At 37.9% G+C, this 26,408-nt stretch overlaps 3 protein-coding genes and 1 non-coding gene across 5 annotated transcripts in view; 3 read left to right on the top strand and 1 right to left on the bottom strand.

The window, feature by feature from the left end:
* The window catches only part of LOC126971766 (alpha-aminoadipic semialdehyde synthase, mitochondrial), a 32,667-nt gene extending 24,417 nt beyond the window's left edge, over nt 1–8,250 (top strand). For both annotated transcript variants that reach the window (XM_050818161.1, XM_050818162.1), the window contains 7 exons: nt 68–204; nt 1,741–1,853; nt 2,619–2,787; nt 3,861–3,955; nt 4,715–4,916; nt 6,121–6,297; nt 7,407–8,250. In XM_050818161.1, coding sequence (XP_050674118.1) covers nt 68–204; nt 1,741–1,853; nt 2,619–2,787; nt 3,861–3,955; nt 4,715–4,916; nt 6,121–6,297; nt 7,407–7,525 — 1,012 coding nt within the window. In that variant the 3' untranslated portion in view covers nt 7,526–8,250. The remainder of the gene's footprint in view (nt 1–67; nt 205–1,740; nt 1,854–2,618; nt 2,788–3,860; nt 3,956–4,714; nt 4,917–6,120; nt 6,298–7,406) is intronic.
* LOC126971782 (zinc finger protein 28-like) overlaps nt 1–20,797 on the top strand; it is a 140,310-nt gene extending 119,513 nt beyond the window's left edge. The window contains exon 8 of the transcript XR_007730988.1: nt 20,560–20,797. The gene's annotated coding sequence lies outside the window, so the exon portion shown is untranslated. The remainder of the gene's footprint in view (nt 1–20,559) is intronic.
* Nucleotides 12,741–26,408, top strand: part of LOC126971769 (kelch-like protein 10) — a 33,742-nt gene continuing 20,074 nt past the window's right edge. Inside the window, exons 1-6 of the mRNA XM_050818167.1 lie at nt 12,741–13,027; nt 15,342–15,508; nt 17,883–18,134; nt 18,777–19,041; nt 22,826–22,990; nt 23,899–23,985. Coding sequence (XP_050674124.1) covers nt 13,004–13,027; nt 15,342–15,508; nt 17,883–18,134; nt 18,777–19,041; nt 22,826–22,990; nt 23,899–23,985 — 960 coding nt within the window. The 5' untranslated portion in view covers nt 12,741–13,003. The remainder of the gene's footprint in view (nt 13,028–15,341; nt 15,509–17,882; nt 18,135–18,776; nt 19,042–22,825; nt 22,991–23,898; nt 23,986–26,408) is intronic.
* Nucleotides 14,735–14,807, bottom strand: Trnas-uga (transfer RNA serine (anticodon UGA)). Its single transcript has one exon. It is a non-coding gene; the product is annotated as a tRNA-Ser (tRNA).

Here is a 26,408-nt window from a genome sequence, read left to right as displayed (position 1 = left end):
CTTACTACAGTATTGTAGATTATATATCGATAATGATGCATGATTAAATAGATCTTATATTTTTCAGAGCAAAGGAGGCTGGTGTGACACTTCTAAATGAAATCGGTTTGGATCCAGGTATTGATCACCTTCTGGCCCTGGAGTGCATTCACAATGTACAGAACCACGGAGGAAGGATCGACTCTTTCGTCTCATACTGCGGAGGCAAGTAAATGTTAACTATAATAGTATATTGAATTGCGTATCTTCACATATGCCAAAACTAGTACAAAATTATAAGGTATTTAGCCAAAAGCAAAAAGTATTTAATGTTAAATGATATACCAGCAATGAATGGACAGAAATAAGTTTTTGAGGTGAAAACTTCTTCAGCGGCGTTGAACACTATTCTTAGGATGGGTATAAAATGTTAAACTCGCGTCAGCACATGTTACCTGATCGAAAATTCGTAAGACAGTCGTGGAAATTATGGATGTTGGTTGATTTTTCTGAGATAAGCTTTTAAATGTAAAATAAGTGTTATATCTCTGAAGTGTTAAGTTTTTTATGTAATATAAATTGTCATTTTTGCGTACGATAGCGTAATAAATGAATATTGTATTTAACCTCAGAAATGCTAGTACTTTTATACTCATAAATAAAGCAATTCCTGCGATATGATTCCCAAACCATTCCAAAATATTCAAGTTTTCTCTTCTGCCGGCACTCCCGGAGGGCAAACCGTTTTTTTTAATGATAAAAAGTGACGAGAAGAGAAAGATGTACAACTTTGATGCTGCTCAGGATTCTTGAAAAACACAAAATTCTGAGCGACACCGCAATTATGCTTATTGCCTTGAGAGATCTTAAGTCTCACAAGCATTTAGCCGGTATAGTGTATACTGTGAAATAAGAAAGTAATGGCATGCAAAAAGCAACTGAAAAACTCAAAATAATTAACTGGCCGTATCAAAAAGTCATCCAATGAAAAGTGGACCAAAGATGGAATGGTACTAAAGGAACAAAAAATTCGCACAACTACACGTCGTGGAAAATAGTTATTCAATTTATTACACAGGCAGGTTACAGAGGCACACTTTGAATAAATAAAGCAAAAAACACAATTCTTCTGCCATTTGAAACTCAAATTAAGTAGTGAACCAAATCCATTATCTCATCTCTATTGTGAAAGAAGGCTATACATAGCTGCGCGGTATCATAACATTTTTTTTTCTTTATTTATTTAGGGACTTTTATATGTATGTACATGTCAGCTCCATTATAATCTAAGTACATTAAAAAAACAAAAGAAAAATAAAATTCTTAACTTAACAAACTATAAAAAAAGTTTATAAAAGGAAAAGCAAGTTATGCAGTCTTCTTCAAATAAGACTTATGGATTCAAACAGAATTATGGCATCCTTAGATGCAGGACGGGCAAGTATATTTACAAACATGCCCTTATCAAATCTGTTCAAACCCATAATCCTACAATTTTATCTATACTAGACCGAAATCGGACACATTTATTTAATAAGTGCTCAACATCCTCAATCATTCCCCATGAATCACATAGAGGTGACTCCGCAATTTTCAACAAAAACTTATTCAAAGGCATGTGTCCGGATATTATAACATTACATCTGCTTCCTTAATACTCCGCCAGGTTTGAACGGGAAATTTTAGAAAAATTTAAAAATGACTGCTGGAGATTTCGCGTCCTATACAAGATTGTTATTAAATATTGAATATTCATAACAGGCTTGCCAGCTCCTGAATTCAGTGACAACGCCTTGAGATATAAGTTTTCGTGGAATCCGCGCGGAGTGTTGCTGAACACAATATCAGCCGCTAAATATCTTAGCAGAGGACAAGTAAGTGTTTTATATACTTATACTTATAGCTCGAAAGCTTATAAGCGAACTGTGAAAGGGTAGTTTTTAAAATGTTTGCTATATCCTGGGCAAAATTATGTATAAAAAGTTAGGGTATAATCTGTTATGAAATGTACCTCACGCCTAAGGGACTACGCGCACTTATTCGGCTCTTTTCAGCTTTTGTCCATAGAAAACAACAATTTTGTATGGAGACGTGTACGCGTCGATTCAGCTTTCCGCGTCCATTCTGCTTTCGCGGCAAACCAGCATAAAATGAGGATAAATGTGTTTTTATTATGCGAATGCGTTCGGCGCTGTACTGCCGCGTACAGCGCTGTTCGCCGTCGAATGCGGCGGAACAGCTCTTTACGGGGATGGTTCGCGACTCCTTGTCGACAAGTTATCAAGTAATCATTATGCACGCAAAGATTAAAGAGTGCAGACGTGATTTAAAGTTATTATTCTCATTCGTACGACGCCGTACGCGGCTGATAGAAGCTGACAGCTGTATTTAAATGTGACCAAAATCGTTCAGCGAAACGCGAATGGAGCTGAATAAGTGCGCGTAGTCCCTTAGTATGCAATTCTTTTACTTAAATTACTTTTTATTGGTATTACGACAGAGTAGGGATGGATACTTGTATTACTTAATACGTAAGTAGCCATCCCAACTCTGTAGTATTACAGATACTCTAAAAAAATTCCCCATGAGCATGGAAGGATTACTGGTTGGTAATTATTTGGTGTACTTTATCTTCACAGATAGTAGAAGTATTGAGCGGTGGAGAGCTGATGTCTGTAGCTCGAGATCTAGATTTTCTACCAGGGTTTGCGTTCGAAGGCTTCCCCAACAGGGACAGCACCACCTACTCCTCGCTGTATGGCATTGAAGACGCGCACACCATGTTTAGAGGAACCTTGAGATACAAAGGTTAAAATTGCTTAGTATAGATAATAAAACTACGTTTAAAAAACCGACTTCAAAAACTGAAAAGTATCAAATTATAACTAAAAATTTAATTTAATACAGCTCTTGTGCAAACCTTTACTTTTAATATTAATAAAATACTATTTGTATGTGCCACATATTGATAGGTTTTAAGTCAGTACCAAGCCCTAAACAAAATAAAACTTAATATTATACACAGTTTACTTACTGTAATTATTTAGGTTGTCTGGCCACGGGTGTCTGTCCACTTGGGTTGTTTTGTTCTAGACGAAGCTATCCCGCTCAAAGTCACGCGTGGCGAGTGTACCTTTATTACATTTCGCTTGGCACCGACTTCAGAGCTATCAATATGTAGCACATACAAATAATAGTTTTTTATTAATATTAAGGGTAAAGGTTTGCATAAGAGGTGTATTGAATTAAATTATTTGTTACAATTTGATACTTTTCAGTTTTTGAAGTCGGTTTTTTTAAACTTAGTTTTTTTTTTACTTTTTACGTTTCAGTATCAGTTTATAATAATATATAATGAATAAAAACTCCAAAAAAAGCCATACACAGAAAACATTTATGTTATCCAGGTAGGCGAAAATGTTCATAAAATGAAAACTACTGTGCCAAACTATCTAAAATTTGTATGGGACCAAATGGCATCTATTACGCATCAAACAAAAGAAGAATTACGTAAATATCAGAGTAATCGGTGTAAATACATAAAAAAAAAATACCGATCGAATTGATAACCTCCTCCTTTTTGAAGTCGGTTAAAAATACCTTTATTGTTTGCAATAGGTATCTGCCTACTATTGCATGAGTCTGTTTTTGTTTCACATTTATAAAGAATTTAACCGTGTTGAACTAAGAACTATCGCTTTCTAATACATATAATACCAACCTTTTGTAACAAATTTGAAACCTTAACATTACCAAATCTTGGATCAAATTTCGTTACTACTTAAGCATGTGTAAACTGAAACCTTCATAAAGGCTAAAGGTTTTGTAATACTATCATATACAGTTAGGTGTCTTTATTCCTAACGAGGTTCATATTTCAGGTTTTGCGGAGACAATAAAGGCTCTGCAGCTGTTCGGCCTTGTGGATCCAAATCCACACCCCTCCTTACATCCCGAAGGACCTCAGATTACGTGGGTTTGTACAAAAAATACAACTCTCTAATATATACTTACAACTTTACTTTTAAGCCTTTTATACAAACGCATTCAGACCTTCACCGTGCCAAAGCCACTAGGGCCATCTTATCAAGACGCTTGCCATCGCGGCGGGTAGTACCATTTAGTTCTAAAACAGCTGGTATATTTAGAGCAGCAAATGCCCTATGTATGTCTTCATTCATGCTAGCATGACGACCGATTTTTAGCATGATAGCCCGTGGCGAATTATTAGTTTTGAATATATATTTTAGCTCAACAATCAGCAGAACTAATATAGGTAAAAACGCCCCCTTAAACAGAATTATGAGCTCTTATAATGATATCACTGCAAAAATGGTAATATAGATATTTTCAATATAGTTAACATCAATCAGTTTAAAACCGACTGCATTAAAATATTAAGATCTTAGTTATGTAAGTTAAATATTAGAAGTAAATTATTGTATTTTTGTATAGTTAACTTATAAATCTCTTTTATTATAATATAAATGTATTTAAGGCATTTTTTATCATCATTTTTGTTTAAATCTTTATTTCTTTAATTTTATTATGTTTAATTGTTCAACATTGTTATTCTTTTCGCACTATTGTAAATGTTGTTTACACCTGTAAAGACATGTCGTATTGTACTATCCCTAGTGTACTTGCTATAATTTTAATTGTATAATGGTGTGTCTATCTAAATAAATAAATAAAATATTACGTGGTGTTCACATAGCTCATTTCATTGTTGTAGCGACAATTTGCATGTGAGCTGCTGGGTTTGATGGACTCTTCGATCTTCTACGAGAACCTCAGGACGCGTCTGTCGGAGCGTATTGGAGAGCGGGGTGCCTTAGCGGTGGAGTCACTAGGGCTCCTTGGAGACGAGCTCGTTGTCAAGTGTGGCTCGCCACTCGACACCATCAGCCATTACCTGGGGAAACGACTCACGTTGGGTGAGTGCACCTTTTTATCTACGGTGATTCTGCCGCGTAATACGATTGTGATCACAGTATTTTTTATAATACCAGTGGGAGGATCTTTTGGAGGATCCGAGCACAGGATAACGGCTAGATTATGGGTACTACTAATTATTGGGCAATAAGACTTAACATCTTATGTCTCAAGGTGATGAGCACAATTGTAGTGTCGCTCAGAATTATTGGGTTTTTCAAGAATCCTGAGCACTGGCACTGCATTGTAATGGGCAGGGCGTATTAATTAACATGAGCATTACGTCCTGCTCGTCTCATCCCTTACTGTCATAAAAAAAAAAATCTCACGCCTATTTGTCCCAGAAGGAAAAGCCGAGGTGTATTATGATCACATTTAGCCAACTATATCTTTACGGCCACCAATTCCAGACTTTGTGCTTTTACTGTCAATTCTCTCACAGAAAAACCCCTGTACCACTTTTTTGAGGACAAACGAGCGTCTTTGTCACCTGATATTAAGTCATCCCTCCTTCTCTTTCAACACCAGTGAAATCACAGGAGCGTTGCAGGCCTTTTAGAAAAGTATACGCGCTTTTTTTGAAGGTACCCATGCCGTATCGTCCTGGATGTTTCCGCCATTTCATTCCATAGTTTGGTTGTACGTGGATGAGTGTTCCTTGAAAACCGCACTGTAGAAGAAAGCCAAAACATCCTAATGGTGGGGATTATATCCTAATTTTTTAAATAACTAAGGGGTCAAACACGAGACCTCAAGCATAGTAAGTTGCAGTACGAATCCAGGGCCACTTTCACGTAAAATAGGCACACTGTAGACGTCGAGTTGCGGAAATTATCCCTTGAATACCTTTAACCATATTACGATATACGGAGCAATGCCACTTTTGAAACGGATAACTGACAGCTTTGACACAATTTTAAAACCCATGTGGACATTGACATAATTTGGGCAGCACAAGGCCGTTTAATAAGGTTTAACACTTAGCTCAACCCGATAGCTTAGTGGTTGCCTGACCTCTTAGCAAACTGTACTCCTATTGAATTTTGGTAGGTGCAAAGATTAGTTGTTTCCAGTCATAGATGTTTATATGTATATGCAGGAATTATGTATATCGTTGTCTGGTATCCATAGGTTTGCCTAACATGGGGTTTGATGACTAATGTGAAAGTGGGTCGGTTAATAATATTGTTGTTGTTTAACTTGTAGAGAAAGATGAAACAGACTTTGTGGTGCTACGTCACGAGATCGGAGTGACGTGGAGTGACGGCAAGAAGGAGCGGCGCGAGGTGACCATGACGGTGCGAGGGGATCCCCTCGGCCACACAGCCATGGCGCGCACTGTGGGGCTCCCCACCGCTATCGCAGCCAAGATGGTGCTCGATGGTAACAAGCTTGCATCTACTGTTGAATAGATAGATTGTAGCAAGGTTATTTTTCAGTGGGAGGCTCCTTTACACAGAATGCCGGCCAGATTATGGGTACTACAACGGCGCCTATTTTTGCCGTGAAGCAGTAATGTGTAGGCATTACTGTGTCGGTCTGAAGGGCGTCGTAGCTAGTGAAATTACTGGGCAAATGAGACTTAACAACTTAAGTCTCAAGGTGACGAGCGCAGTTGTAGTGCCGCTCAGAATTTTTGGGTTTTTTAAGAATCCTGAGCGGCACTGTATTGTAATGGGCAGGGCGTATCAATTACCATCAGCTGAACGGCCGGCTCGTCTCGTCCCCGTTTTATTTTCATTAAAATAAGGCGTTTTTTGCGGAAATCGATAATTATCTAAATTTTTTGAGTTATCTTCAGTGTAAATTCCGCTTGCAGTCTTGTGCCAGAATTTGGCGAGTCATCATCTCCTGAGGAGGCCTCGTGTATAGGCGAAACACGTGTCAAATCGATTGAAGATAAATTTTATCGGAATGTACACTCGAGATAGCTCAAAAAAATTGGGTAGTTGGATTGTTTCAATATAATTATTTTTAAAAGATTCAAACGCATGCAATTTTAAATCTTTATAATTGAAATAATAATGTTTGTTCCCTATGCCTTCCGAAACTATTGATCAGGTGGTGATTATTTTTAAATATTATCAGAGTGATTTTTCCTTATACGCGCGCTATAACCTACCTTCCCTCCTCCGGCATAAACTTAATAATAAAACCTAGTCTTTTTAGGTTCTTAGCGAGTTTTATGGCCGCAATTTTAGGCAGAGTTTATGAAAATTTAAATTGTTTTAATTCAAATATTTTCCACTACAAAAACTAACTTTTTGAAATTTCACCCCAGACACTTTAAAAGTCAACAGTACATACGAAACTTCAAACTTAAAGCCTGTTTGTAGTTAGAAATAAATGTAGGAAGAATTTAGTATTTTTGGTTGTTATATTTTGTTGCAGTAAGCCTCAGTGACGCGTGGTTATTCTTTGTTTGTAAATGATAAAAGCACTCTATTCTTCTTTCTTCTAGATATACCAATTGAAATATGGTAACGTTTCAGGTGAGATCCAAGAGCGCGGGGTGGTGCTGCCTTTTGCACCTGTTGTATACAAATCTCTACTGTCCCGGTTGAGGTCAGACGGAATAATCGCTAGAGAAGTATCGCGACCTCTCAACTAAGTCCAACTCCTTTAGTTGGCTGTTCTAGGAGGATGATTTAGAGTTGCGATTTCTCGAATTATAACGCCTCCTCTTGGTGTACATTGGTCGGTATTGATGCCATCGGCGAGGTAATCGTCACAAGTACAGAAATCCACATAATTTCTGATCATTTATTGTACGGTGAACTTGCAAAATGGACGTGGAGTGGAGCTTATAGCTGCTGCTACCATTAATTTAGTTTCAGTGCATACAATAGTTGTGAAATAAATTTGAAGACGAGATAATGGTAATCCTATGATTTTGGATCGATACACGAGCAAACACAATCGAATTACTTATACCCTAAACACATGGTCGGATTTGGTACGGTACTGCCGGACTGTCCGGTGGGTGCCACATACCAATTTTGGGCGATGAAAAATACCATCTAATAGTCCGCTACTGGACCGCGTCCAATGGTTCGGCCGTATCAAATCCGATCATAAGTATCAGGCTGTTACAATTTTCGATGCGCGCCCAAAAAACCAACTAATTTCCCGTTCGCCACGATCACTACAACGATGATCGGGGACTACAAGCGAGTTACCCTCACATGGTCGTGCAGGACATTAAAATATAGGGAGAGGGCATCATAATACTCATCACTTCAGCTGGAAGACGTCCACTGACAAAGGACTGGACAAAGGCTTTCCCTAAAGATCGCCATGACAATCGGTCCTGCGCTGCCCTCATCCAACGTGTTCCGGCGAAAGATCGCCGGTCCATCTTGTGGGAGGCCTACCAACAATACGTCTTCCGGGACGTGGTCGCCGTTCGAGGACAATACTGCCCCAGCGGCCATCTGTTCGTCGAGCCTTGCGCCCTGCCCACAGTGTAAGCGTCTACAATCGCCGATAGTGAAGAGGAGGCATAACTATATACATATATAAGATAATAACAATAATTTGTCACGATTTTTTTTTCACGAATACCATGGTAAATACTTACACCTATTATACTTTAGTAGATACTAAATAATATTATTTTTTGGTGTTGTGAGATAATTTATTCTTGGCAATTATTCTCGACCACTCGTTTTAAGCCGGATCCAGATGTAACACACAGGTGTGTGATGTGCGGCGAGTGTAAGAGATGGTAGAGCCTTCGCTGGCCTGCGTTCTATGTATGTGTACAAAGCATTAGAATTAGAGCCTCTTTGACGTTGAATGCAGCTGTTTTTTTGGGCATGTAGGCATAAAGCTTACCAATAGCGTAATCCTTAAAGATTTTTTTGTGAATTATAAAAAAATTACTTGATGTATGTTCATATCATAGACTTAAGGCCGTTCCCAATATTCAGTCTATCTCCGGTTGTGACTTACTTGTGATAAAAATCGTAACTATCGTTGACTTTTCTGTACCAATAAACTTATCGACAGAAACTCACCTTATCCGTACACGCTGTCTGTCAATGGCAGGACGTATAGCTTATCAGCGATAGAAGTTTGTATGGAAATCGCAATTCACGCGTCTCAATATAAAGCGTTAAGACTTATCGGGTATATTGGGACAGCTTCAGACAATTGGCAGCTATTTACTGACAGGAGAAGGTAATAATTTATCTCTATCTGTAGATAGTATATTGGGAACAGCCGCTAAAGTATGTACCTGACAGCCTAAAAATGCGTGCTCCATTTTGATTTATCAATGTGTGTGTTAGCTAGCGGTTTAATATTCAAAATAGAGCCAAGCGTGGCTGACCCTTTATGACTTGTCAATCAAAATCACACAATAAAATCAGTCATAATAGATTCGCTTTCATCTTTGATCTTTTATCTCCGCGGGTATTGTTAAAGTTCACATAAATATATCGCGATTAATTCGTGATTATAAATAAACACACTCAAGTAAATATATATTATTATAGTTTGATATGATAATAAGTAGATTCATGAATTTTGATAATATTTATTAAATTATTGGACTAAAAAGTTTCGCTATATTCCTCCAGATGGCTTATATCGACTAGAATCATATTTATTGCTTAGGTTTAAGGAAAACTTTATGTACCTATGTTAATAATTTTAGTTTTAAGCCGTTTTATACTGATATAACTTTTTTTTGATTAGGCCCTTGTTCCACCACGGACTAGGGGCTAACTAACACTAATTATCACGTGCAAGAACATACAGCAGATTTTGATTCCGTGTGAGTAATAAAGACATACATAGGTATTAAAAGTGCGCACTTCCCAGCAAGGATATTCTTTGTAACTTCGTCGCAGCGAGAAGAACTATCAAAGATATTACTCGTTGGATATTACGCTCGCGTGGTCATTTTATAGTCGCTCTCGTACTTAGTTGCAAATATATCGGAACTAATCTCGCCTTTAGCTGCTCAATATCTCGTACCTTCTAGTTTTTTTTACTCATTCTTTTTTTCTACATGCCACAAATTAGGATATCATCCCCACCATCTGCATGTGTGGCGGTCCTCCACAGTGCGGGTTTCAAAGAGCTTTCTTCCACGTACTACAAAGCTGTAGAATGAGCTTCCATGTGCGGTCTTTCCAGGACGATACGACATAGATACCTTCAAAAGAAGCGCGTACATTTCCTTAAAGGCCGCAACGCTCCTGTGATTCCTCCGTGTTGCAAGAGAATGTGGGTGGCGGTGCGGTAGCTCTACTAGTTTCTCGGCGCTGGAACAAGGACTTAATTTTAGATCTACATTATAGATATAATTATTCATAGATATTTTGTAAAATGCCGTTTTTACGTTAATTGTGCACTCATGAAGATTTCTAAAAATTAACGAAATTTGGTGGAAAATATGACATTTCTCTGCTAGGGTACTTGTACATTTATATATTCTTTGGCTAGGGAGAAGTATTAACTGGATTTGGATATTATTTAAAATATATTATGAATTATTTTCTTATTATGGTGATAATAATTAACATTACTTATACACATAATTTCCAATGGTGTATGGTATTTTTATCACGTAATAATAAGCTACTTTTCTAAGTTAATAATAATAATTTATATTCGAATTTTTTTTCGTTCTTTATATTCTTATAATATGTGTTGATCTCGTTAATGCGCGGTACTTTTATTTGTTTGTCACATCCAGCTATTTACTTCAGCCTCGTTTCTCTATAATTTAATAAATTTTTGACATATTTTGTAATGTTATTGTTAACTCTGTTAAACTGGCTACCATATATCTCCCGTATAGATTATTCTTTATTTATTAAAAAGCTTGTATGCAATTGTATGAAACGTGCAGTCATTGCAGTGATTGACAGATGACGGCTATAATCTTGCAAAAAACGGAGATAACCGAAATCCACTACGTACTCGTATTAAGCTACTGTTCGCTTTCAAACTTAGCCGGATTATACATTGTCACCTTAATAATGTAGTTACTTTTTCAAACTTATGTCAAATGACTGCTCGGTTACATACTAAACTAAATATGATTTTTTATATATATTTTTTTTTTGTATAAATAAATTTATATATTATATAAATTTAAGGATATTATTTTTAGTTTTCAATTTTTTTATGGAACTAACTAAAACTATATATTCAGTTGAGAATGCCACTTCCAGGTGCTATTTAATAAAACTTTTATTTTAAATAGAAATTTTATTAAATAGCTACTGTTCCTATATATGTATATGTACGTTGAAGCGGTATTTCGCAACGCTCACAAAAGTAAGTCTCCTATAATATAAGAAATTCTGACTTAAGTATTAAATATCCGGACGACCGAGCCTTGCTCGGATTTTTAAGAATGTACAAAACTTGAACAAAAAAAAAAAGTAATAGGACATCTGGATTCGAACCGGGGTCTTCTGCTTTCCGGATCACCCAATGTCCCATCTGAGCTATAATAGTCTTGTATATAGTGGCGAAATTTACCTTTGTATTCTAATGTTATTGTAGCTGTTTCTCATTCAAACATGGATAAAACCATTTTTTTTAAATTGAAACCTAGCTAGATCGATTTATCACCCCCGAAATCCCCTGCATACTTAATTTTATGAAAAGAGTTGGAGCCGTTTCCGAGATTCAGATTATATATATATACAAGAATTGCTCGTTTAAAGATATAAGATTAACTCTGCGATGTGTGTATGAAATGTAAAATAAAAATATTATATTTTATCTATGTTATGGGTTTTATTTCCGTCGAGTGCTACACATAAATCTTCTATTGTATTTGTAACACTTGAACTTATATTGTAATGGCGTTAATCAACTTCGAACACGTGTCACATTGTATCACGAAAGGACCTTTCCATGTGACATCCTACGTTTTCATGGTTCTGTACCTGAAAATTAACAACTATGAGAAACTCTTCTACGAAGCCTTCGCTTCAGGTGACTAGGCTATTTATGTATAGAATATTCACGGGCAATTTAACCACAATTCCATTGTGATATCGCCTATTTTACATGAGTATGCCCTGGATTCAATCCCATGTGTGAGCCCAGCGCATGTTGGGTTTCCTTCACCTGTACGAGAATAAACGTACATATTATACGTACGTGTGTCATCTGCATATTATTATATAGCTCTAGTCACTTGTGGTAACTTCGTCAAAGGGTGGTAAGTCTACTGTGACAATGATATACAGTACTGGTCCCAGGGGAGCACCCTGAGGTACTCCTAACTTTATCTCGTGCATTAGTGATAGTTAGTTGCGATATTTCCAAGAATAGGAATTTTAAGAGAATAGTAAATAAATTATTATAACGGAATATTTTCTGCTTTGAACTACGAACCCCAACAGCTCTGCTCGTAACTTTTAACAATGGGGTTTTGTGTAATAATTTTTTATTAGTTAAATATTTCAAATGATTGGTGAATATTTACCATGAAGTTAATCGACATCTCCCTCTAGTACAGTTTGACATTTATTTGGCAAAAAATAAATGTCAAACCGTACTGTGTATAAATTTTAAATCACTGAACTTTTATGAGGCTATATTGATAGATTTTGTGGTACTCGAATAACTCACGGTACGTGGTACTCTTTATGTCTATTTTTTTTTAATTTTAACCGTTCTTCACTTCAGATATCTATAATTTTAACAGTTTAAAATCTTAGCTTCACTTAGGAAAATTAAATGTTAGGACTCCTTAGAAAGCTAGACTCATATGCCTTACATAGATAATAAACAATATAGAATTTTTCAATATCAGCGGGGCAACCACTGAAATGAGAATCTTGCTGTGCGCAAAAGTCATATGGACGAAAAAGGTCTGACGTAATTGTCATTCATATATTTTTTTGCTAACCTAAAATGTTTTATCAAATGACATGATTTTAACTATTTTTACAATATTTACGATATTTTTTACATAATCGCGAAGCTAAATCCCGATTGATACGAGTCCTAGCCGATATTTTCGAGTGATTTCGCGACGCGTTTTCGAAGTTTTTTTTTTACAAACGTTGAACATACGCCCCAAAGTTAAATATGCGTTGAGTCTGGGGTTAACATGGACAACGACCCGAACCATACTGTAAGTTGGCAAAAAATATTTACCAGTTCATAGAATGATGCTTAAGAAAGGAATAACATTATTCCAGTAGCCTGTTGAGTGATTATACAACAGAACGACTTGTAGGAAATACATCCCTAGGGAAAAGGTGGACTTGATTGGAAATAAATCATTTGGAATTTAAATAATACAATATTGTGCTTATTTTAATATTAATAAGAGCTTTTCTAGTGGCCAATTTAAATAATAAGTTAATTAATGTTGTTGATGTATTCCATAACATAAACATAACTGTTGTCATGGAAATTTCTCTACCTAAGAAAAAATTTTAAAAGCGCGGGACAATTTGGTTGATTTTCGTCAGTTGGCTTCAAATTTAATTTAATAAAAAGACGGTCTGTAATAAAGGATCGAGATATTAAACTCAGCGATCTTTGGAATATATGAGATTTTTCATAGGAACTAACAATGAAATGGTTTAGGTTGAGTTTAGAAGTATTACCTGAGTACTTGTTTATTTATTTTTATGTATATGTTTATATTTTTATGGAAAAAGAGGACAAACGAGCGTACGGGTCACCTGGTGTTAAGTGATCACCGCCGCTCACATTCTCTTGCAACCCCAGAGGATGTACAGGAGCGTTGTCGGCCTTTAAGGAAGGTGTACGCGCTTTTTTTAAAGGTTCCCATGTCGTATCGTCCCGTAAACACCGCACCAGGAAGTTCATTCCACAGCTTTGTAGTACGTGAATCCTTGAAAATCGCATTGTGGAGGACCGCCACACACCCAGATGGTGGGGATGATATCCTAACTTGTGGTGTATTAACTTTGGTCTTTTAAAATTCCGCATGTATAAAAGGGGTGGGGGTGTGGCCTTCATCAACAGTGCAGTTTTCAAGGAGCTTTCTTCCGCGTAAAACCAAATTATGGAATGGTCTATAATAGGCGGGGATTTCATATAGATGGGTGACTTAAGCACGTATCAGTACCTACTTAAAACGCCCTCAACGCTACAATGATTCAACATTATCGTAAGCGTGGGCCTGTACTAAAGACTTAGAATATACTAACGTAAAGACGACCTGACGAGCTTGATAATGCGAGATCAATTTTGATTTGTCAATGTGTGCATTAGTGTGGTTTAATATTCAAAATACTAATGAGCTAAGGCTCTTCACACACGGTAGCTATAATATAAAGACGTACATTACAGCACTATACCTACATCTTATTAAATCTTTACATAGAAATCAATAGAATAACACACCCAATAGTATAATGTACATTTTCATATCTTCATATCTTAAGATACAGATTGATGCGAAAAATATATACATTTATATTTCGATTTTTAAAAATCTCAACGCAAAGTCGGGCTGTATACCAATGGAATGAAAGGAAAGGTTTACTATATTACCTGATGTGTGTGTGATACATTAAGATAATTTGAAACTATACATTCCGGAATGTAATGTACATTAATATACATTATAGTTGCCGTGTGTGAAGCCCTTAATGCCAAGCGTGACTGAATGTTTACGACCTATGAACTAAAATCGGTTACAGTAACAATAGATTCGCTTACCTTTTCTATCTTGCTGTATATCCGTTGAGTTAGTTCTTCTATCTCTCTCGTTTTTATAGTATAGGTGTTACGCTAGTATATTGTAAGACTATTGTCTGTACATTCTTTATTTAAAATTTAGTCATCTTACAAAAAAAAATTGTGAACGATGCGGGACTCGAACCCGCGACCAATCGCGTTCAGCGCGAGCGCTCTTCCAACTGAGCCAACCGTTTGAGTGACGTATCGTTGATGAATAGTGTACGTTGGCCCCACCTTCGAGTCCCGCATCGTTTATAAATTTTATTTGTGTAATCAATCCCAGAAGTGAGGGTTATCAATTATAACAAATTGTTTAGTCATCTTAGTCAAATTAGGTAAAAATCTAATGAGAAAAAAATCTACTGTAAATAATCAGATGAATATTCGTATAAACTTGTATTTTGACATTTTAAAAGTCGTCTCAAAACCTACTTATAAGGTAGGCTTAAGGAATTTTATTAGACGCGTATGTCTAATAAAATTTGAGATCAGAAAAATGGATTTATTGCATATTATTTGCAAATATCTCAATTCCTTTGGATGTTATTTTAAATATTGTACAGAATTTTAAAATTCCCTACAACTATTAGTTTTAACTTTTTTTGTACCATGAATGGTTGTAATGGTATAGTCCCGATCAAAACACGGGTTAATTATTAATAAGAAGTCCACTTTCGATAATAAAAGTGGTTCTATTATATTTGTAAGCAGTTGTGTGTGTTGTTTAGCAAACGGCGGGTCGAGAGACAGGACGATGCATGTCTGTGGCCGCCATGCAGGCGCTGCACCGGCTAAGAGAGTGTCGGCTGCTGTGTGACGCCATCGTGCGCGCGGACGACGGAGCCGCCTTCCCTGTGCATCGCGCCATACTCTCGGCCTGCAGTCCCTACTTCCTGTTAGCATACTTTTACTATGTAAAGTGTAGAAGGGGGTGGTAATTTACATACACACAATTCTTATAAGCATTGTATTTGGGCAGAGTTTCCACTTAGAATGCACAATAAGTAATGATAACTCGAACTATTTTTTTTGCGCCCAGACAAAGGGAATGGGCTACCCTCCGGGATAACGACGGGAGGAAGGTGGTGAATGCTCATGCACACCACCTGAGGTTGGCTTTGGGCAAGTGCCCACTAAGCCTTCATCGAAGGCGACCTTCTCTTGAAGGGAGAGAGGCGTAAATGGAGAGAGAAATACTCGAACCTGGTACTCTAGCTTATATATGGCACGAAAGCCAACCGTCTTAATGCAAATGTTAGCACTGCTTTAGTGCTAACTTACACGTGTCAAATTAAAGTTAATATAACTAAAGAGCTGAATATATATGCTATTTTAGTTATTTATAACCATCTAGGGGCTGAAGTGATAATTATATGAAATAACATTACCAACACAGTAATAAATAACAGCAGTTATGTACATATAATTATTCATTGGGATATTAATGGCTCCATGACGTTGGTAGCCCTTGTTAACACATTAACTAATCAATAGAATAATATTGCTGACAGCGATTTATTCTTTGGGTGCGCTGTTCATTTTACATTTATATTTAATGAGATTGGAGTAGTTACCTCTATTCGACTAAGAAAAAGCGTTCAAAATGCACAATTATTGACTTAATTGGCTTAAAGCGTACAACGTTATTCATAGGATTAATATGTGTGAGCCTCGCGGAACACTAGGTTAGAACGAAGTTCCTTTCCTAGTAAATTATTATTGATAAATACGTATTAAACAAGGTGTTAAAAAAGTCCTGTACTATATCTAAAGGTGTGTGCATTAAGTAGTGAGTACATATAAATATCGATTTTCCGGAAATAAAAAAAGATTGGAAAAAAAGAGTACCCCCATAGTATCCTACGTTCATGCTGTGTAAAGCAAAATCTAAGACGGGGTTTATGCTATTGATTTTTTTAATTGCAATGCTTGTAAATGTTTGTAATTTTGTCGTAAAATGATAACTAATTAACTATATTATGCAACGTGTGTTGCTTGCTGTTCTCAGAGAGGTTATCAAGCCGGAATTTATTATCATAACAACGTTTAATGCGATCCAGTTAGCAAAACAGTTTTGCAAATATATTTATGTAAATATTTTAAGTTGCGAAGATAAGCGGTTATTACTGAATCCTTGGCAATGACAAGTGACAATTCAACGACTCTTTCGAACTCATTTATATTTATTTCATGTGATACACTATCGGACATTATTTACCTATACAACATTGGTAAATACTGTTTGATATCTGCAATTATTTTTGTTCTTGCTTCACTTATATATTTTGGTTCTGCATTGAAGTAATATAACGGTTGGTGCCGGTTGGTGCCAATATACCTGGTGAATGATTTCATTTCTTCCCAATCTTTGTAATGTTGGTCAAGTATTTTGAAAATTTCATAATATAATAATCATAATAAATATAGGCCGATGGGCGACAAAATGTGAGTGTGCACATACCCAAATGCCATGAACGTACTGTTTGGCCTCAGTTAATGAGATAGGCTAGATTCTAAAATTACTCGATTGTATCTTATTTATTGTATTAAAAAGCTGATTTATTATCATAGGAATGGAATCAAGTTCCACTTTACATAAAAATCAATAAATTTAAACTTCTCCGGCATCGGTATCATTATAACTCTTGAAATGAATAAGCGACGTTTTATGATTTACGCTTTGCGAGAATTAGCTTTATTCGTTTACTATTTCTGCAGTAGTTCATCTACAATACAATTAAAGTATTATTTTTGTACTACACATGCGGGAAAAGTAGTATCTTGGCCCTCGCTGTTGCGGTTGAAAAAGAGCCGTTTGCCCATTTTAAAATTGTTTACTTGTGAAAGTGTAAGTGCAAAAAGCTTTTACTTGTCGCACGCAATTTATACTTGGCGCACACAAATTTAGATAAAATTGCTAAAATAAATAAAACAATAACACAAGAAACCAATCGAAAAATATCAAAACTGTATTGAGGTTGACGAGTCTGATAGTTTAATTTAATAAATAAAATTATAATTTACGTCAAAAAAGTTTAAAAAATGAATATGGAATTGGAAATAATATATAAATCTTCGCATATGTAATACAAAATAGTATGAGTAATTCTTGCGACATGTTGTCGACTGCCTACGAAACCGAAGTTAAACGGTCTTGCGCTTGAGTTCCACAATATACTATTATACAGCACAAATATTAACTTGGATAAGGAGTAAAAAATCCGGTTTCTAGTAATGTGTCAGTACATTAAAACCTCTTGTCCATTCAGGGCTCTGTTTACGACGACCCTGCATTCACGGGAGCAGAGCGATGTTCTTATATCCGGTGTGCGCTCTGAGATCTTGCTGCTGCTGATAGAGTATGCGTACCTGAGGCGTATCGACGTGACCGATACCAACGTGCATGAGCTGCTGATGACTGCCGACTACCTCGCCTTCCTCGGAGTGCTGCAGCTATGCTGTGACCACCTCACCAGCTCGCTCAATCCGAAGAACTGTCTCGGTATCATGATGTTCGCCAGGTTAGATCTTTACAACAACTAGAGGATAAAATAACAGCCATATAATATTTAATGGAGCTATACTACGATAATACTGTCACTGTCACATGGACCATTTTCATCACGTGCAATGCATAGATAAATATCGGTATCCAAATGTGTCATTCCTCAACAGTGCGGTTTTTAACCAACTTTTTTCCACGTACAACTAAACTGCGGATGCCTTGCACTCTGATTCCAGGATGATACAATATGGGCCCCTTCAAAAAATAAGTTCAATAACCTAAAAGTTCGACAAGTCTTCTCTAGCACAGGCGGTGATAATCACTAATTACCACCACTACTCAGTTAGATGACCCGCATGCTTCTTCATCCTTCTTATCCCATAAAATTCCTTAAAATAACATGTATAATTACACAAATAAAACTGAAAACAAAATTTTATGAACCATGCGGCACTCGAACCCGTCGTAATTTTATAAAAGATACGTCACTCGAACGGTTGGCTCAGTTGGAAAGAGCGCTCGCACGGAACGCGAGAGGTCGCGGGTTCGATTCCCGCATTGTTCATAAAATTTTGTTTTGAGTTTTATTTGTGTAATTAATCTCAGAAGTGAGGGTTATCACTTTCAAAACTTGACAAATTGTTAATGTGTAATGTAGAAGAGTGTTTTGCTACAAATTGGAAGCCGAAGCTAGAAGATACTTGTTGCGATACTTCGTCACCGTCACGACGCAGAGCGACGAGTTCCTCCACCTTCCAATCGAGGAGCTGAACAGCATCATCCTCGAGGACGAGCTAAACGTGAAGAGCGAGGAGGCCGTGTGGGAAGCAGTACTGCGATGGGTTAATTACGAAGCGGACGCCCGCTGGCAGCACACAGTCAAACTTATGGGCAGTATACGACTTGGATTACTTGATACGCAGGCTAGTTCTACATTTTTTTATTATTCCAAATCAAATAGACACCTTATGATAACACAGCTCAGTAATTCCCTTGTTGTTAGATTTTGTCCGAAACAAAAGGTGCCAATGTCTGTCTAGAAAGACATGAATTTTCTGTTAAAGCGCCATTCATTTTCGAAAGCCAATATACCAGTGGGAGGCTCGTTTGCACCGGATGCCAGCTAGATTATGGGTACCACAACGTCGCTTATTTCTGCCGTGAAGCAGTTATGTGTAAGCATTACTGTGTTTCGGTTTAAGGGCGCCGTAGCTAGTGAAATTATTGGGCAAATGAGTATTGACAACTTATGTCTCAAGGTGACGAGCGCAGTTGTAGTGCCGATTTTTGGGTTAATTAGGATTTTTGGGTTTTTAAATAATCCTGAGCGGCACTGCATTGTAATGGGCGGGTCGTATCAATTACCATCAGCTGAACGTCCTGCTCGTCTCGTCCCTTATTTTCATAAAAAAATCCAAACAACAGCTTTAAGGAGAATCCTGAAGGATCAAAAATATTAAGGGACAGCCAATTGAGCCAGTTGAAAATTAGATTTTTCATAATCGCAATTTACGGTGACATCTTAACTGCTGTATAAAAACTAAATCCATTAAACGTCAATACCCTTAGAACCTTATCAGGGCATTTCCATTTCTTTCGTGTCCGTTTTCTTTTAAATATCATCGGGACTGACACCTCTGAGAGGAGGATGGCGAGAATGGACCCACATAATTTAAAAATTAAGGAAGCATCGTACAAGTACAAGTTTATATTAATTATAAACATAAGTTTATAACATGTTTATACAAAAATTATTGATGCGCTAAGATATGGGAGTCAAAAGAAATAAATTATTAAAATTTTATAAAAAATAGATCATCTTGTACTAACGGAACGTTTTGCGCAATAATTGATTATTGACATCTACATTTTTTTGACATGACAGTCATTTTTTATATGGATGTTCCGACACCATTTAAGTTTAATAACTACACATCTAAATATAAAATAACCATATAACTAACTACTATATATAACCTACTCAAATAAGTAATTCAGTAGTAATTCACAATAATTGTGAATTACAATAAGATTCAATAAGATTTTTATCGTTTTTGATACTAAAAATCAGTAGGTAAGTATCTTTAAAAGATACGATACCTGCTTGAAAAAAGAATGAATTGTGAATCCTCAATTTTTTTTTTATTATGGAATAGGAGGACAAACGAGCGTACGGGTCACCTGGTGTTAAGTGATCACCGCCGCCCACATTCTCTTGCAACACCAGAGGAATCACAAGAGCGTTGCCAGCCTTTAAGGAAGGTGTACGCGCTTTTTTTGAAGGTACCCATGTCGTATTGTCCCGGAAACACCGCACAAGGAAGCTCATTCCATAGCTTTGTAGTACGAGGGAGAAAGCTCCTTGAAAACCGCACTGTGGAGGACCGCCACACATCCAGATGGTGGGGATGAAATCCTAAGTTGTGGCGTGTCGTACGAAGGTGGAATTCGGCGGCAGGAATCAGGTTAAACAGCTCTTCGGAACACTCCCCGTGATAAATGCGGTAGAAGACACACAATGAAGCGACGTCTCTACGCAACGCCAAGAGATCCAGCCGTTCACAGAGCACTGAGTCCCCGACAATTCGAGCTGCTCTACGTTGCACGCGGTCAAATGGATCGAGCAGATACTGGGGTGCGCCAGACCAGAGATGACAGCAATACTCCATGTGTGTCCGGACCTGCGCTTTGTAGAGCGCTAGAATGTGGGCCGGCTTGAAGTATTGCCGTGTTCTATTGATGACGCCCAGCTTCTTCGAAGCCAATTTGGCTTTGCCCTCCAGATGGCCACGGAATTGGCAATCGCTCGAGATTTCGAGACCCAGTATTCCGATACTAAGCCGGGTTTAAGAGAAGTATTCTCGAAGAGCGGTGATACGACAAATGGGGTTTTTTTAGTGGTAAACGCGCAAACTTGAGTCTTCTGGGGGTTAAATTGCACAAGGTTCAATTTACCCCATTCCGCGACCTTCTCGAGAGAGGACTCGATAGAAGACACAAGTTTCTCCCGGCACTGGTCGACGATTTCCCGAGAGAGACCTGCATGGCCCGTGTATACGGCATCACCAGTGCTATCGTCCGCATTGCAATGTATGTTGGAGGTGTCCAACATATCATTGATATGCAGAAGAAACAGCGTAGGAGATAGCACACAGCCTTGGGGCACTCCAGCATTCACGGGCTTCGGGTTCGAGCAATATCCGTCGACAACGACCTGTATGCTACGCCTAGTGAGGAAGCTGGAGGTCCACTTGCACAAACTCTCGGGAAGCCCAAATGATGGAAGTTTTGCGAGGAGCGCCTTGTGCCATACACGATCAAAGGCCTTCGCTATATTCAGGCTAACTGCCAGGCCTTCCCCTTTGCTTTCAATAGCCGCCGCCCATCTATGTGTTAGGTATACCAGAAGATCGCCTGCCGACCGTCCATGGCGAAAGCCGTACTGTCGGTCGTTGATCAACTGGTGACCCTCTAGGTATACTAAAAGCTGGCGGCTAATTATGCTCTCCATGATTTTAGAGAGCAGGGAGGTGATAGCAATAGGCCTGTAGTTCGCCGGATCCGAACTGTCTCCTTTTTTTTGGATCGGATGGACAAGGGCTGACTTCATGAGTCAGGGACTACGCCTTTGGAATAAGAGTGCCGGAATAAACGCGTTAGCACCGGCGTCAACTCAGGGGCACACGTTCTAAGCACGATTGGAGAAATGCCATCCGGCCCGCTCGACTTCTGTACTTCAGGCATAGAGCTCTGACACCGCGGGATGGTCGGCAGTGTTTTTCCGTTGTCGTCAAGAGTCGAGTTGGAGGCGAAAAGAGCGCACAGGAGCTCGGCTTTCTCTTTTGCCGTATGGGCCAGGGTGTCATTCCTCATGTGCAACGGCGGTATGGATGGCTGGTTGAAGTTACCAAGAGCAGCTTTCGACAACGACCAGAACTTGCGTGTTCCGGTCGGGTAACTGGAAAGCTGCTCGCCGATTTTGACGACGAGCTTAGACTTCGCACGGGCGATTTGCCGCTTAAAAAATCTGGAGGCACGATTATATTTCCTCTTAAGAACTTTGCAGTTCGGATCCTTTGTGCCCAGCGCCGCAACTCAAGTTCGATACGCCTGTTTTTTGCAGTCAGATGCTGCTTTAACTGACGCATCGAACCAGGGCTGTGATCTGTCACCGATCGGTACTACAGAGCTTGGTATAAAAATATCCATACCCTGCAGTATCACATCGGCTACTGCAACGGCGCAGGCTGCTGGCCAACCTTCCACTTAAATATTATATTACCTTTAAGCAGACAGTAGTTAGACACACACATAAGATATAAATTGTTGATTGAACAATAGATATTGATTAATAATTTTAGGTTATATTTTACTTTTAGGCAAGTATATCTTTTTTCTCCCACTTTTTTTTAGACTTACTAACGATTTGCTTTTTTCTTAGTTTTTTTACCTTCTACAATTCTTTCCAAGTTTCCATGATGTACGCCACTTATTTCAGTGAGTCCCAAAATACATGCATTCTCGCCATCCTCCTTTAGACAAATCTGCAACTTTCGTGTTGAACACATTTTGTGTTTTCCAATTATAGAATGAGCAACATTTTCTTTTAGCCTTCGACAAAGACGTTTACTGCTTTCAAACAAATTTTTATAGGACCAAATTTTTTCGGCATGCTACTTTCATAATCAATTTTATAATTCTTTACAGTTCTTCTTGGAGAACGTCAAAGATCATCCGTACGTGACCGGTAATGAGAACTCTCGGCCCATCATCATAGAGACCTTGAAGTTTCTATATGACCTGGAGATGATCGCCCAGAGAGATGGTGAGGTCGCCACACCGGAGATTGCTCGACCCAGAGTTCCACATGAGGTTTGTTTACTAATTATGTCGTTAAGTTGTAGAAGTTTCCCAAATAAATATGTAATAATGTCTGCAAAGAGCACAAAACGTTATCTTGTGGACAATTGCAACCTGGTTTGCTCGCAGTGACGCGATATATCATTATTATTTTGGACATGCCTATCATAAAGGAGGAATTAAAAAATACAAGACGCTGTGCCGAAAAAGTAGCCATTCAGCCAAATCCCTTCGCTATTAAAGAGAGAAGGGAGTCGCTGAAAAGACTAAATAGAATGAAAGTTTCATCAGAATAAAGGCTGGTCGAAGCGACGGGCTTCACTACCCGAACCCCTGCACTAAACATTAGGTACTAATTATAATCGCTACCGACTGATGGCAGTTATTAATAAAAAAATATCTAGTTGGTAAGCCTTTTGCAAATAAATAAATCAAGCTTAACGATTTATTCACTTAAACAGGTCCTTGTACCAAAAGTATCACTTGTTCTGTTTAGATTCCATATGAGTCATCTATTGCCCCCGTCGAATCATGGCACCCTAACGGATTACACATCATTAAACAATCAACTTTTCACCATCGGCGTAACGGACAATCTTAAGTGCAGAGACTGTCTGGTCGAGGAATGGTCACTCACGTAATCCTGGAATGTGCAGGGGTGGCTAAGCAACGGGCAAACCTTAATGAATACGAAGTCGTTCCCAGAAGTCTGCGAACACCCCAGGAGTGTTCTGAACTTCTGGAAGGAGTTGGGCTAGTTGGAATGACTGGCCAACACTGCACGCAAAATGGACTCAACTAACTGATCTAATTGCGTAAACAGGAACCCCTTTACCATACCATACCATGCCCCAGTCTCACATATTTGAGGGATAGGGACGACGAGGTCGTCCACTAATTTTTTTTAAATATTTTAACAGGTACTTTTTGCTATCGGCGGTTGGAGCGGTGGTTCGCCTACAGCTTTCATTGAGACTTACGACACAAGAGCTGATCGGTGGATAAAGGTAACTAAATTATACCTTGGTAGATATAATCTATCACGTTCACCAGGAAATAAGCAATTCCTATCGAGAGTGGAATATAAATAAATGGAAAAGGAGGACAAATGAGTGTACGGGATCACCACCGGCCAAATTCTCTTGCAACACCAGAGGAATCACAGGAGCGTTGCCGGTGTTTAATCGGTGTCATTCCGCCGCGACTCGCTCTCGCCTCCTCACGACTCAAGCACATCTCACCTATAACTATGTATAAAGTTACAAACCCATCTTAGATGACACCGACTCCAAAAATTACAATAATTGTAACTTGAATTAGATTAATTAATTAGATTGTATAAAAATACGCAATTATTTTTATACTTTTTAGTGCATATTATATCTATTGTTTTGGATAGTATTTTTGAAGTCGGTTCTTTTTATTGTTATTTTTTTTTATTTTTAGTGAATTTGAAGTACACTAACAAATAATTTGTCTAAATATACTGATTTTTTTTTGCAATTTGCAATTTGATTACAGACAGAAATTCTGCCACAGGTCGCACCCTTACTGTAGTCGTTAAGGAGTTCCATTGATCATCATATTCGAATACGACAATTATTTGACCATAACTAAGTTATGGTAAATGAATTACATATCCTAATAGCATAAAAAGATTTGGCCGAGTATCGTTAATTTGCTCCTAAGAATTGAAGAGTTCCGTTACTTTTTCATGGATTCCGTACGCAGAACCCAACCAAACTATCATGAAAGTATATCCTTTTCAATAAAAAAAGAATCATCGAAATCGGTTGGCGCAATATTGACTTATTCGTATTGATGCCCATGAACGTATAGCAAATTTAAGTAATTATTTTTATGGTTTTCTCGTGGATCCCAATGTCAGATTTGGACCATTACATTGAGACCACACGGGAAGCACCAGCTTTGAAATAAAAAAATAATTATCAAAATCGGTTCACCCAGTCGAAAGTTTTGAGGTAACAAACTTACAAACAAAAAAACATACCGACGAATTGAGAACCTCTCCCTTTTTTGAAGTCGGTTAAAAAACGAGCGTAAGAAATTCATTACAAAATATGTAATATCGCACAATAACACTATTATTTTTATAATAAATAGCCTAAGCCATGTCAGAGAGAAAGTAGGTGGCGGTGATCACTTAACACCAGGTGATCCACTTATAATGAGTTCTGCTTTAAAGAGTTCGGGTACCGGTGAAATCACAAGCGCATGGGACATTTCATCCATGGTAATGGTCCATACTCTTGAAGTCTTTATTTGTAAAAGAAACAAAACATACATGATAAGAGACTGCATTTGAGACCTAAGTCTGAGGGCCTTAGTCCTCAGGGTGAACAGCGGAGTACAATTCTTTCGATGTCGTATGGTTTCTGCTACGCCGTAGTCGAATTACTTAAGACTATTCCGTAGGTTGCTCTGGCTAAGATCTATACAGCATAGATATAGACTTTGCTATGAGTTATCTAGCATCAAAGTTGAGCGCGTGCGCGTGTTTAATCCTAAGTCCACTATAGCGACGACTGAGGAAATATAGCCCGAACAAAAAGGAGATCAACTCCTCCCTGCGTCACCACAAGTGTCCTTCGACTTTTGAAATTATCCGTTTAATACAAGAATCTGTGATGCCACTACTACTTGAATTATTTTGTTATCGCTGTCTTCGTGACAGTGCACAAATTATTCACATGCACGGGATTACGGAACCAGTGGGAGGCTCCTTTGCACAGGATGCCGGCTAGATTATGAGTATCACAACGACGCCTATATCTGTCGTGAAGTAGTAATGTGTAAACATTACTGTATTTCGGTCTGAGGGGCGCCGTAGCTAGTGAAATTACGGGGCAAATGAGACTTAACATCTTATGTCTCAAGGTAACGAGCGCAGTTGTAGTGCCACTCAGAATTTTTCCCACTCTTTGGGTTTTACAAAAATCCTGAGCGGCGCTGCATTGTAGTGGGCAGGGCATTACAACTACCATCAGCTGAACGTCCTGCTCGTCTTGTCCCTTATTGTGATAAAAAAAATGTATTGAGACGTCTTTTAAAATACCGATCATAGCTGGGGTACGTTGATTTAGTGTTTGATAAAATACTTTATATTCAATGTCAACAAACTCGCGTAATCTATGTTTAATGGGCGTGACTTTATTATACAAAATGTTATAAGCTAATAAATAAAATACGTAAACACTTTTATTGCTATTTCAGCATAAATTATAACATTTTTATAACCATATACTTTCACTCTTTGATTTCTTCCATAATCTAATATATAAAATTCTCGTGCAACGGTGTACGTAATTGAACTCCTCCAAAACGGCTCGACCGATTTTCGTGAATCTTAGCGTGCATATCGGCTAGGGTGGAGAATCGGACAACATCTATTTTTCATCCCCCTAAATGT

The sequence above is a fragment of the Leptidea sinapis genome, chromosome 24, assembly GCF_905404315.1.
Source record: "Leptidea sinapis chromosome 24, ilLepSina1.1, whole genome shotgun sequence".
In the NCBI taxonomy this organism is placed as follows: Eukaryota; Metazoa; Arthropoda; class Insecta; order Lepidoptera; family Pieridae; genus Leptidea; species Leptidea sinapis.
Note: the sequence above shows the minus strand (reverse complement) of the source record. Positions and strands in the feature narration are given on the sequence as shown.